This window comes from Canis lupus, chromosome 13, assembly GCF_048164855.1.
Source record: "Canis lupus baileyi chromosome 13, mCanLup2.hap1, whole genome shotgun sequence".
Lineage (NCBI taxonomy): Eukaryota > Metazoa > Chordata > Mammalia > Carnivora > Canidae > Canis > Canis lupus.
Window position 1 is genome coordinate 21098662 of NC_132850.1, and position 13721 is coordinate 21112382.

Sequence of the window (13721 nt, forward strand, 5' to 3'; positions counted from 1 at the left end):
TGTCTGACTCTGGCTGGGGGGGTGGTGTGTAGGGGATGTGGGTGAGCCAGCAGCCTTGGCAGCAAAAGGAGATGCTAATGTGAGTTTGGCTGGAGCTTCTCTCCAAGAATCAGGGCAAAGGACACCACACGTGGGCTGATGGGGATGCAGCCAGCCTGGGACTTTTCTAAGTCCTGCCGACGAGCCTATGTGGAGCAGACTGCAGGAAAACCAGAGACTGAAGAGGAGCAGCTGGAGGAAAATGCATTGCCTGCATCACAGGAAGTTTAGGCAAACATCCCCACGCTTTGACCTTGCTGGGGTTAGAAATCTAGGCAAGCTCACAAGGAAGGGGAAATGCTCAGTGGAAATGAAGATCCATGCCCTCCTTGCTCATCTTGAGCCCCAGGTGCAGAAGCTTTAAATGCTCATTGCATAATATAGAGATACTGTCCTTGTAACTTAAAATGACTATAGAACCTCTGTCCTGGACAGTAACCAGAGAAGTCACAGCTCCCGGCCTGATGTTCATGCAGGGGCAAGTGGGCTACCCGTTACAGGGTCAAAGGGAACACCAGAAGACAGAACTGCTTTCATGACTATGAGTCCTGCTTGTTCACTGCATTGACACCATTAAACAAGGAGGGGGGATGGAGAAGGTATTGGGAGATGCCCATGATAACAGCACGACCCCATTATAACATAACCTACTGCTGAACACATGCTAGTGAGATGCTAATGCTGAGGTCTGTGTAGAAACTGCAGGGCCACTTCCATGGATTTTTTTTGATACATACAGTACTGTAAATATATTTTCTTATGATTTTCTTAATAACATTTGCTCTTCTCTAGATTTATTGTAATACAACATACAGTACTTATATAAAATGTGTCGTTATTGGTAAAGCTTCTGGCGAACAATAGGCTATTAGTAAGTTTTTGGGGAGTCAGAAGTTTGGGGATTTTTACTGCACAGGGGTCGGTAGCCCCTAAACCCCGTGTTGTTCAAGGGTCAGCTGTATATGCCTTGGGAGAAGGGAGGCTACGGACTGGGGCAGGAAGTCATGTGTCGAAGGAAGAGGTCACAATTAAAATAAGAGGCAGGGGCTGAATCTTCCAGCCTTAGCAAAAGGCTTTAACAAGGGCAAACCCCTGTTGTGCGGGGTCCTATAGACCCTCTGTTCACCATTTTGGAGGCTTCTGAATACCAAGACTGGGCTTGATACTGGAATTTCAAAGCTATTTTCTTTCCTAGCACCTCATAATTTAGCAGGAAGGACTGACAATGTAACCTGACTGACTCTGGAACTACAATTAAGTAGGGAAAACCACAGTAGGCCTGTTGGGAGGTTAATTTGAAAATGAGGGTTAACAATAGAAGTTGGCTTTGAGGGGCAGCCCGGGTGGCTCAGCGGTTTAGCCTGCCTTCAGCCCAGGGCGTGATTCTGGGGACCCTGGATCGAGTCCCACGTCGGGCTCCCTGCATGGAGCCTGCTTCTCCCTCTGCCCGTGTCTCTGCCTCTCTCTCTCTCTCTCATGAGTAAATAAATAAAATCTTAAAAAATAATAATAATAATTTGTCTTTGAACCAAGGGTAGGCATTGCTCGAATGAACAATGTAATGTTGCAGATGTCATGAGAAGTTGGGGACATGGTCTGCATTCACCTGTGATTCTAATAAGTAGATTAGCATTGGAATCCTCCAGAAGCTCCAAACCCCAGATACTCAGTAGAAATCAGGCGCTCAAGGGCATAGTCCTCTTACCCTCTCGAGCTCCTGTGTAATTCTGACACATTAAGTTTTGGTGTTTGGGAAGTACTGGGAGGTCTCAGTAAGAGGATCAGGTCTTGGTTCACGAGGGCCTGGTCAGCTACGGTGCAGCTGTTAATGGTTCTGCTGAAATCGGTAGACATAGCCCACCCACAAATACAACCAACAACTCTTATGAAATGAATTAATTTTTATTACTATTTTATAAAGCTTAATATCTTTCTAAGAGAAAAAAAAATCAGTTTACATGTAGTCAAGTTACAAGTAGATAGCTATAGATAATATAGCCATGAGAAAAGAGAGCAGAGCGAAGTAGCAGGAAGACAAAAGCAGTAAGCAGCAATAAAATTAATAACTACACAAAACTAGCAGTGCAATAAGATTAGCTGAAAGCAGCTTTACATTGAAAAAAAAAAAGTTACTTAAATACAGAAAATAGCACCTTACAAAAAAGAATTGAGAAATGTAAACTTGGTAGGTAGATTCAAGTATAAAAGTTATACTCCCAACTCTTGTACCAGAATGAAAGGGTTTCACAAACCCTGGACAGTGTAGGGCACACACACCTCCCTCAGTGCCAACTCAAAGCTGCGTTTCATTAGCAGGATCCCCAACAATTTTTTTTTCTTATACTAAGTTATACAATGATAGATTCAAGATTGCCATTGCTTCTTCACTACCCCAAATACCCAAGTCTAGCTTAGCAGCCTCACTACCATCATTTGCTCCGTAAGAAACATACATCTTCCTGACAGCAACAACCACTGCATTGTTTATTTTTTTTACATATCACAAAGCCACATTTAAAAGTGGGTTCTGAATACAAAAGGAATGTGTTCTTTGCTTTCTATTGCTGAGTATGGTCCACAGAGTCGTAATATTCTGATTTATGGGGTTGCTTCTTAACACCCCTCAAGAACCATGAATTCTCTGAGGTTTTTATGGTCATATGAACAGAATAAAAAAAATAATAAAGGAGAGCAAAGAAGTTAAAGTAATAAGTGGCAAGCATCCAAAAACAGTGAGGGGAAAATCAGATCGTGATTTCATCTAACTGTAGACCCCCTCAAGTGAAAATATTCCGTGGAAGTTCTTAAGTGTGGTAGGTTTGAACATGCATGCACCCTGTGCAGAGACAGATGCTGTGTCCTATAATTTAACTGAAAAAGACAATGCTTGTTTCAATAGGGGAACTCCTCATATTAGCTCAGGGTAATCATTACTGGGAGATTGTTGATGATTAGAACCATAATTTTATCCGTTTAGTGCTAGAAAAGACTGTAATAAAAAAAGGAAAAGAAAAAAAAATGCCATCTTGTAAACTTTAAAAGTTTAGTGTTGATAAAAATTTTATATAATAACAAATTTATTTAATCTGGCTAACCTACCTCAAGTCTTCAAAAATCTTGTGGGGGGGTAATAAGGCTAACATTATCCTGTAGTTAATATAAAGCTACTTTTACTCAGACTCCCAGAGCCTCTTAAATTAATATTTTTATTTCATAAAACATTTTATTGGGTCCAAAAATAACATAAAATAGAATCCTACACCAAGATTCGAAATCTAAGACAGAAGCTTAAAGAAGAAAGAAATAGAGAAAGGAAGGAGGGAAGAAAGAAGAGGAAGGAAGAGAGAAGAATGAGGTACACATCGATAAATCTAGGAATACAAAGAGCTAGCCTGGCTACTTACTGACATCCTAAAGCAATACGGGTTAACAAAGGGGTATTGCATAATATTTTCCAGAATTGTATTCATGCTAGAACAATGAATCCCTGCACTCACCACTCTTATTTTTCAGAAACACTCTGAAAAATAACTGGTTTGAAGACTCTTGGATGCTGAACATAATGTGTCCAATTTTCCCTCTTACCCTTCCAAAAATAAGAAAAAAGCAAAAGAAAAAATGAAACGGTCACCCATCAGTCCTCTATCAATCTTTACATCATTATGCTTCAGAATTCTACCGAAAGGTCCCATCCAGGTTCCAATTTTCCGTGTAATCACTTGCTACCGTCCTGATTTATTCAATAAACAGCAATTCTTAGAAGGCATCCATACCGGATACTCTACAGTTAACATTTAAATTTAAAAAAAGCCAAGGAGCATGTAATGAAGGAAACTACACACGGTAGGGTTTTTAGAAACAAACAGCAAAACCCTACTGTGCTCCTCTTGCTTCTCCTGCCCAGACGGGGTCAGCACAGCTCATTACAGCAAAAGGTGTGCCGTTCACAGTTATTGTAGTCTTAACATTCCGTCACGTGCATACATTTATCCACGTTATTAGTAGGCTGTGAAGTAAGTGCAGGGCAAATTATAGGGGGAAAAAAAAGGCATAAACATTCAAGTCGTCATACCCTGAAAAGCATGCATTTTGCTGTCGTTGTAAACTTTTTTGCACTAAATCCCATTTCAGGAACAAAATAAATAACACCATAGGATTCACGACTGGAGCTGGCTTCCCGATGAAGCCCAAGGAAGCAGTAGCTTTTTTGAACTGCAGAAAAGAAGTTTCTCGCACCACAGATGTGTACTGGGGGTGAGGGGAACCCGCCGAGAACTCAGCACGGTAAGTGCTAGGCAGCCCCTGGGCCCTTCTGGAGTCACAACCACCGCTGGGGGCTCGGGTGACACTCGCTGCACACTCGCTGCACAATCAGCAACCGTCACTTTCGGGAAAACAGAGGCTTCATGGGTGGGGAGATACCAGCAGAACCGGGGGTGAAGGCTCCGGGCGGCCTCAGTCGGCCTGGGTGCTGGGGGGCCCGGGGGGGCCGGGGATGTGGAGCCGCCTCTGCGCCGAGCGGCTGTGCCGGGCCGCGCTGCCCCCTCTCCTCCGACGGACAGGCTCCCCCAGGCTGCCCGGAGTCTTGAAGAACGTCTCGCGCTGTGTGCGCCGCTCGCTCCTGGGGGTCACGGGGGTCGCGGGGGTCGCGGGGCCGGGGCACTGAGGGCAACAGAAAATCAGGGCTGAGGCCGCCCGCTCCCGGGAGCCGAGCCCTGCCCTGCCCTGCCCTGCGGCGTCCCCATCTCCAGGCGTCCCTCCTGCCTGGCTCGCCCTCCTGCCCGGCTCCTGCCCACCTCCTCCCAGCTCCTGCCCAGCTCCTCTCCACCTCCTCCCCAGCATCTCTCCAGCTCCTGTCCAGCTCCTGCCCAGCTCCTCTCCACCTCCTGCCCAGATCCTCTCCAGCTCCTGTCCAGCTCCTGCCCACCTCCTCCTGAGCTCCTGCCCAGCTCCTCTCCAGCTCCTGCCCAGCGCCCATCACGCCTGGAAACTCGGGCGGCCTAGCGAGGGCTTAGGAGCGGGGCGCCCGCACCACCCGCCTGCGGCCTCGGGCAGCCCACTTAACTGGTCTGCCCCTGGTTTCTCCGTCCATGCGGTGGGGCTGACGAGAGCGCCGATGCTACAGGGCTGCACGGGTTAGACCACGCTGGGCCTACGGTCAGTACGTGCGTCCAGGCTCTTCTGGTTTACTTGCCAGAATGTAACCTCTCGCGGTCAATGTTAAATAGTGATCTCCTTAAGGTGCCCTAAAAGGGCAGGGACCATTGTCCCGTTTACTGTCCTTCACTGCCTGGATCGGTGCCTGGCACGTAACCGGGGATCAGAAACCACGTCTCCTCCTCACCGCCTTGTTGAAAGACAAACCGGCTTCACCTAGCAAACCGCCAGCCTCCGACTAACTTGCTTAAGATATTTCTGGCCACAACAGAAAACCCTTTCTCCACGAGAGGAAGTAACCACTCTGAACAATGCCTGAGGCGTAAGAGGAACCAACGTGCCTATTGGCTGGACTACGACTAGGGCACACACAGTACTGATTAATTAATATTGATCATAAACCCGTGCGTGCACATCTGTGTGCGTACGCGTCTGCTTATCGACGGCCTCCTCAACGCTGCACTTTGAGAACGACAGAGGCCGGGAGTCTTTGTTAGCATCCAGACTTCTGTTTCCCTGAACCGTTTCTAGAGCCGAACGAGGAAAATTCGCGGCGGTCTCCTTTTACTCATCTAACGGAGTGAAAGCCCGGAGAAATCACCTGAATATTCAGCATTCATCACAGAGCCCCCTAACTATCCTCAGGATAAATCCCTCTGATTTAAGGAACAGATTGACAACTAAAAAGTAGTTTTGTCTCTAAAGCGCAGCATCCCCCACTTGGGCCCTCGTGCTTTACAGGACAAGCAGGGAACCGGGCGACAGTGACCTCGGGCGTCTGCTCTACAGCCACGGCGTTCACAGCAACGCTAGGGACACGCGGGCCGCCCAGGTCACAGAACGACGGTCCTCCTGGGCTCAGGGCGCGACTCACCTGCTGTGGCTTCACCGCGGAGCCGGGATGTGCCGTGCACCCTGGGGACCCGGGCTGGACGATGCCGTGTGGCCCTGGCACCTCCGGGCTCAGGCCGAGCGAGCGTGGACGCTGGAGCTGCGGGTCTGCGGAGGGGAGCGTGGACGACTTGGGGTTAGCCACGTTTGTGGGGCCGATGAGGAGGTGAGCCGTGGATCCCAGGCTGGGCACCCCGAAATGCACAGGCCCCGCACCTGGGAGCGCGCCGGCGGCAGAGGAGACCGGCCTGGGCACGGTGGGAGAGTAGAGCACGGGAAACGGGCCCAGCGTGGGAGACGGCAGGACCATGCACGGAATGCCCAGGGGGGGCAGCTGACCTGAGGGAGCCCCCCCGGCCTGGGGGTTCCGGCTGCCGGGCAAGAGCACATTGAAGCCATTCAGTCCTGAAATGGGAGCAGAACGGGACAAGGTGGCAGTGAGCAGGACAGAGGTCTCGATCCAGATCCCGTCCCCCGTGGCCCTGCCAACGAGTGCTCCCACCGACCGGCCGGCTCCACCCCCCCGCCCCGAGCTCTCCCTGCCCTGCACCGCTCCTCCCTGGCACGGGCCACGGAGGACGCCCCTCATCAGTGTGTCACCACCTGGTGGATGCCCATGTCCCCCGACCGGGTTGGTATCACGTGTGTCCGCTGCGTGCAGATCCAGGAGGAAAGGGAACTTAGGAGAAATTTTTTCTTTATTTTCACGAACTCCTAATGAATCTTTCTATTTCCTGCAACCTAGATCACAGGCTGCAAAGCCCACAGTGTTAGGAGTACCTTGACTTTGTCACTAGCACAAAGTACAGGTATATCCGTATGACTTCGGCTGTGGCAGGTGCTTACTGGACTTGAAGATCATCAGGACTTTGAAATTATGAGAACACGAGACCTGCGGTCAGATCTTCTTATTACTATGATTTACGTTATTCTTTTCTAACTGTATTTCAAAGTAATTGGCTTCCCTTATTAGCCTATGTATTTAATTTTATGCATTTTTAAAACATTCTGAGGAGGAATCCACAGGCTTTACCACAGCGTAAGTAGGTTCTTGGCCCAGAAAAAGCTCAAAACCCCTGTGCTGGGCTGTCATTTTCATTTAGCAGGGACTGAGTCTGTTTACTGTTTATCAATGTATCTGCACCACCGAGTATCATGCTTACATTAAATCCCCAAAAAGTATTTGCTAAAGGAATAAAGAACGTTCTGTAGGTAACTGAATAATAACACCTACCTAACCTGCGAAGCGAATGCAAAATTTAGGAAAATCAATTCAAGTCTGTTTGCATCGAGAGAAGCTTTACGTACACGGTGCATATTTTAAAAATTAGGTACCTCTTATATTTCAGCTTTATTCCAAAATACAAACAGTGCTGGAGTCTTACTGTCAGACACTATTATTCGAAGTGTTTTAGATGGATTACCTTCTAGAATTTAGTTCGATTTTGAGAGCACCCCCATGACACAGGTGCCAGTGCTGGTGCTGCTTTACCAGCGAGGATGGCGAAGTACTTAAGTTCATGCAGGGACTGAGAGGCTCTAACATGCAGCCCTCTCACTCCAGACCTGGCCCTCGACCGCAGTGACACGCTCGGTACCTCTGGATATTCAAGACGTCAGCATTGCAGCTGTACATGGTGGCCAACAGGTTCATAGTGTTCAGTAAAGTGAACCAGTATCAGATTCAGCTGAATTATAAAAATTGGATGATCTTTTGAATTGTGCTTTTTTAGCAAATAAGGTTTAATGTGTTTGAAAAAAAAAAAAAATCACCGGCCCTAATTATTTTCATGGAATCCTTGGAGTTGGCCAAAGGGGAAGGAGGCAGCCTTTACCTTCATTTCGTAGATGGGAGAAAAGAAAGGGCTGAGAGTAAAACGATTCAGAGGCCTTTTGTAAACAGCAGCTGACTGATGAGCCACTCTGGTCAGGTGACGTGGACAGAAATGTAGACATCTAATTTATGATCTGACCACCCCGAGGGGCCCTGAGACACGATGACATCCCTTACCGGCCGGCGACTGCACGTAAAGGTACTGCAGCAAAGAGGGCTCTTTGGTGCTTTCATTTTCTTTTGAAGACTTTTCCATCTCTGTGTCTCTTGAAGGATTTCCCCACTCGGAAGAAGCGAGGCAGTTTGCCGTGGCCTTTCCCGAAGCCTCCTCTGCAGCAGAGGCCTGGGCCTCCATGTGAATGTCTTCGGGGGCCCCAGATCTGCCGTTACTCAGGGTCTTGGCGGAGGTGAGGTCTGTGGCCTCTGAAGGTTTCTAAGCACAATCAATCAGGAACCGGAAAAGGGAGTAAAAATCCCAGTAGTGAATCTCAGTAACAGCTTTCTCAAAATAGCTAACACATCCACCAAGTCCAGGATAGCTGTGTGCCACACTGAACTGCGTATGTCCGCTGTCTCAGTCATGCGTATAGGAACAGCCTGTGCATCACTGTCACATCATGTGCTTCTGCAGGCTTAGGATTCCTTTTTTTTTTTTTTTTTAAAGATTTTATTTACTTATTCATGAAAGACACGGGGCGGGGGGGCGGCGGTGGGACACAGGCAGAGGGAGAAGCAGGCTCCATGCAGGGAGCCTGACGTGGGACTCGATCCCAGGTCTCCAGGATCACACCCTGGGCTGAAGGCGGCGCTAAACCGCTGAGCCACCCGGGCTGCCCTGCAGGCTTATGATTCTTAAGCACAGAAACAATGGAGTTTTAATAACACGCTGGCCATGGTGTTGAGACTATGAGAGAAATTTCAGAGCTGCTGAGGCATAAAGGGTGTTGATGCCAGGCTTTCGGTGGCCCAGTAAGAACTGCGGGACTGACCCAAAGCCAGTCTGGGTTATCTAAGACATATATACCAGCCAGGCTTTCACTGTTGGTCTGCAACCCCAGGCTAGATTCAAAATTAGAAAAATTCACTCTGGCAAAGGAAAGGAACAGAAGAGAAAGGGTCTTAAACAGCACATTGATTTCCACGAGTGTGCCTCGCTGACCCAGCACCGACGCTGTCCTGTCTCATTAACCTCCGAATGGCTACTAAGCAGGAGGTGTGAGCAGCTCATAATTTTGTCCCTTTCATTTTGGAGCCGGGGAAGCAGGATCTGTGAGCAGTGATGAGAACTGACACAGACACGGAAGGACTGGCAGCACCCATGCTGGACGCTGGACTTTGGACCTCAGGTGACTCCTGGATTCAGATGGTTATTTCAGGGATCTCAACTCATTGAAGAAAAAAAGGGGGGGGGGAGGCAGTAGCAAAACAGGGAGGAAACATACAAACACATTAACAGTGATTGACTCTATGTGGTGGGATTATGGGTCTTTTTTTTTTTTTTAACACCTTTTAGCATTTAATGCAAAGTAGGAGTTTGATGACCTCTCTTATGGCGGTATTTTATGGCAAGATTTTATGGCCAGCGCCAGTTGGCTTAATGATACACATGATACGCGCAAGACCTCACATTCCAGACTCAGGAGCTTCTTAGTCTCTGTGCCTCTGATCGGGAAGGAACTTGAGTTAACAGGATGTCACTAGGCACCCAAATCCCTTACCTTGGGCATGACCAGAGCGAGGGGGCTGTCTTCGTAGTCCCTGCTCTGTCTTTTAGGGGCTGGCTCCTCCGCCTGGGGCTTCCTCTCCTCACCGAGGCGCTTCTGGACAGAGGGTGTGGGTGGCCGGTCCGCCGGGACTCCCGAGCCTGACGTGGGGGCCGGGCCCTCCTGCAGCCTCCCGTACAGCATGAGCAGGGACGGCGAGGGCACGTACACCAGGGGCTGGCTGGCCAGCAGGGCTGGCTTCAGGCTCTCCACATCCGAGGCGGCCGAAGCTGCTGAGACACCCACTTGTCCGTGCAGACTGTTCTGCGTGGGGAAAGCCTGCAGGTCCAATTGGGCCACAGAAAATACCTGGTGCGCTAAAGGGTGAGCACAATATTCGGAGTCAACAGACAGGCCGGGGAGAGGAGCAGGAGGGTCCAGGCTGCCTGATGGAGGCATCGCTCTCTTACTAGTGGCAACGGCTTTCCCCCTGCAAGAGAAAGACACATAATGGGTCCCGTCATCTCATTGAACCAGCTCCCGATTCTCTGCCTTCCTAAGGAGAGACGTGCCCTAGCAGAAGAGAGATAATGCTGCTCAAGCTGGTACTACAGCGTGCCCCTGACGCCCAGCACCCAGCAGCCAACCCTGGAGGCGGATGACCACAGAACCTGAATGCATGGTTAGGGATGGCCTGGGTGAGCCCTTGGGGAGATCTCAGGTTAGGGCCCAGACTGGCTCCTCCCCGCCTCCTCCAGCTCACATAGTTCTCAGTCACTTATGTGCTACCCCATAGCAGGCCCACAGATGCTCTGTGACTAACATACTATTATAATGATTTGACATCATTCTTTTTTAAAAATTTTTGATTTATTCATGAGAGACACAGGGAGAGAGGCAGAGACACAGGCAGAGGGAGAAGCAGGTGCCCCCGCAGGGACCCTGATGCAGGACTTGATCCTGGGACCACACCCTGAGCCGAAGGCAGATGCTCAACCACTGAGCCACCCAGGTGTCCCTGATTTTACATAATTCTAATCGTAGTTACCCCCTGCCAGTTTACGAGGGAGGAAGAGTGAGGCTCAGAGACTAACCAGCCTACAGAAGGTCAGCCGCCCCGCTTGGAGCTGGCCTCACGCTCAGCCCCGTAGGCTAGGACGCCCTGGGTAGGTAGGCAGCCAAGACTCGACCAGAGTTTCACTGAAAGGACACGTCTGGTTTGTCTCAAATCCACTGTGAGATAAATGAAGTGGGGAGGGGGTGCGGAAACAAAGTTACCTGCTAAGTTATTTTCTGTCATTCTTGTCCCATTCTGCTCAGGATTCCAATTTTTAGGCACAACGCATTCAACATTAAGCCCCACTTGATACGACATAAACAATGTCTGGGCCTTTTATATGGAAAGATTTCTAAATATTAAAAAAAGTTTGTATTTTTCGTGATTTTTGGAGACAGATGAGGAAAATCCTTTTAAAGGGAGTCCTTTAAGAACTGGTAAACGGGATCCCTGGGTGGCTCAGCGTGATCCTGGAGTCCTGGGATCGAGTCCCACATGGGGCTCCCTGCATGGAGCCTGCTTCTCCCTCTGCCTGTGTGTCTCTGCCTCTCTTTCTCTGTGTCTCTCATGAATAAATAAAATCTTTAAAAAAAAAAAAAAAACAAAAGTGGTAAACAGGACAGGGATTTCTCAGTAAGCCCTACTTTGCCCAGGCTCATTGTCCACATGCCGCTGGGCGTCAAATGGAGGGCCCGGGGCTGCAGAGATGAGCAAACCTCTCCAGCCACAGTCCCTCTGAAGGAGCGATCACTGCTGGCTCTGCGAAGCTCAAAATGCCCCCACCGAGGTCCCACCCACCATCCTACCTCCAGTCATCTGCCTTCAGCCTCCCCTCCCCACCAATAAGAGCACCATCACCTGGGCCCCAGTGGTCTTTGTGAGGTCTCCTCCTGCTCTGGGGAGTCTTGCTGACTCACCGTCTTACACAGATTCCCATTCCTTTCCATCTGCACTGTGACACACCTTAACCCCACCCAGAGGGCTCCTCTCTGGGAAACCTACTATAGTTCTACAGTGTCTGTCTCATAAACCCAACCTCTTCTAAGTTTCAAAGCTTTTTGCTTTCGGTTTTTTTGCCAGTTTGACCTATTCACCTCCAACACTTGGAGTTCTCACGAATGAGGTTTCCTTTTTCCATCCTATTTGTACCGATCGTTATAGCGAACCGCATCCCATTTACGGTCCCCGTATCTGATCCGACCTCAAAATCTGTTTCTTCCCAAATCTGTCATGAAAAACCTCTCTTGTTCCCACGTTAGCATTTCTTCTGCTTTCTCCCATTAATAGGTGATTTCCTTCCAAATCAGACCCCAAACATGAGTCCCCCAACCCGGGTTTGAATCCTGCTCTGTCACTTCTTAGCCCTTTGACCTTGGGCAAATTATTTAACCTCTTTGGGTTTCTGTTTCCTTTCTGTAAAATGAGGATAACAATGACTGTGGTTATGATGAGATGAGGTAATATAGACAAAACTTTTGGAACTGGACCTGCTGGTTCATAAGCAAAGCTAGCCACAGTGATGATGTGACTCTGGGAACAATCGTCAGTTCTCAGCACCATGTTAATAGTCAGTTGTCTTTTTTCAGTGTGTTTTCATTTTTTTTCCCCTCGAAACTTTCATTCAGCTTAGGGGATAGATTTTTTTGTACTCTGTGTCTCCGATGCTATACATCCAGCATAATGTTGGGCACAAATGGGAAACTTACAAAGTTTTTAATACACAAATGGCTGACCTCATGAACGAGACTGCTAGAATGACCTGATGAGTGGCATGCCAATGTAGTCAAAGTCAACAGCAGAAAATAAAAATAATGCGTTCAGAATTTTTTAAGACTACTCACTGTGAACCGTCTTCTATTTTCTGTTGGTAAACGGCTGCCAGACTTCCAATTTCTAAGGAGTACCCTGATCCTGAAAAGGAAAATAAGACTCTAACAAAATATGGCAAGAGACTTATACACACCAATTACATATAGCTGGACTCCTTATTCACTGCTCAGGGATTAAAAGATTATCTCAAATCCGTTCCGGTTTTGGTTCAAAGAGAAATTTCCAGAAGCTAGCTGTTAATGGGGAATTCAGATCTCCTCAACGATTAGAAAGAAAACAAAACAAAACAAGTGTGGCTTGGTAAATGTGATGAATGTCTGACATACATCAAAGAGACCAACCTTGGCAAACCAGCTGATCTTCACTGGTGAACTTGGAGGAGTTTCAGGCACGGGGCCATGTTCCTTCCCCATGAAGTCAGCAACTCTTTTACCCTCAACCATCATTCTGCTTCACGTAAGTGGCAAAAAGAGTCAGGGCCTAGACTCAGCTTATTTTAAAATGCCTGATATATCACAATGGACAGAGTCCATAGAGTAAGAAAAGGCAGATACCTTGTTCTTCTCTATAAGGGCTGCTGGGTTCTGAGTTCACTTTCCTCTGGATCCTCTCAGAAGCCTGAACTGTATTGAAAGAACCATGTCGAGCCAGCCTCTGTTTTGCACAGACTTGAATCTGGCCATATGTTTCTCTTTTCAATTCTGGTAAGACAGATGCAGAAACATCCACTAGTTCTTCATCTAAATAAATGAGAGAATTGGTAGTGTTGTTATAGAGCTATAATTCAGGATGATTTCGGCCTTTTTAAGATATAGCTTTGAGAGTCTGTAATTGTAATGGAGCTGCCCTGTAAATTAAAAACTAAGACAATCAAAGGAATTCTATGAGCCTTGTCTCAAACCCCAATTTCTTTTGATGTACTAATTTTTTTTAAGAGTTAGTAAAAGACTATAAAGTGAAACTGAATCCATATATATTCTAAAATTATCTCAACTGCAACAGAAGTAGAGCAAGATGTTCTCCAACCCAAATTAGAATGGACCTGATATTTCAGATGCTTTCTTTGGGCAGAGATATCAAAGGAAAACCCAAACATACTCAGCCCAATGTGCATATTTAAGGATTTTAACAATAATTGAGATCAGCCTTTTGGGCCACAGCTCTATGGCAATGACTATAAGAATTTCTATTTCCGATTATGCTTTATTAT

The 13721-nt window shown here is 47.8% G+C and overlaps 1 protein-coding gene across 6 annotated transcripts in view; it reads right to left on the reverse strand.

Moving 5' to 3' along the window:
- Window positions 1–1922: 1922 nt before the first annotated feature.
- Window positions 1923–13721, reverse strand: part of E2F7 (E2F transcription factor 7) — a 40957-nt gene continuing 29158 nt past the window's right edge. For 3 of the 6 annotated variants that reach the window (XM_072772857.1, XM_072772855.1, XM_072772856.1), the window contains exons 8-13: window positions 13066–13251; window positions 12523–12592; window positions 9640–10114; window positions 8099–8354; window positions 6071–6492; window positions 1923–4701 (exon numbers count right to left, since the gene is read on the reverse strand). In XM_072772857.1, the coding sequence (XP_072628958.1) occupies window positions 4495–4701; window positions 6071–6492; window positions 8099–8354; window positions 9640–10114; window positions 12523–12592; window positions 13066–13251 (1616 nt within the window). In that variant the 3' untranslated portion in view covers window positions 1923–4494. The remainder of the gene's footprint in view (window positions 4702–6070; window positions 6493–8098; window positions 8355–9639; window positions 10115–12522; window positions 12593–13065; window positions 13252–13721) is intronic. The other 3 variants (XM_072772861.1, XM_072772858.1, XM_072772859.1) reach the window with 3 other exon arrangements.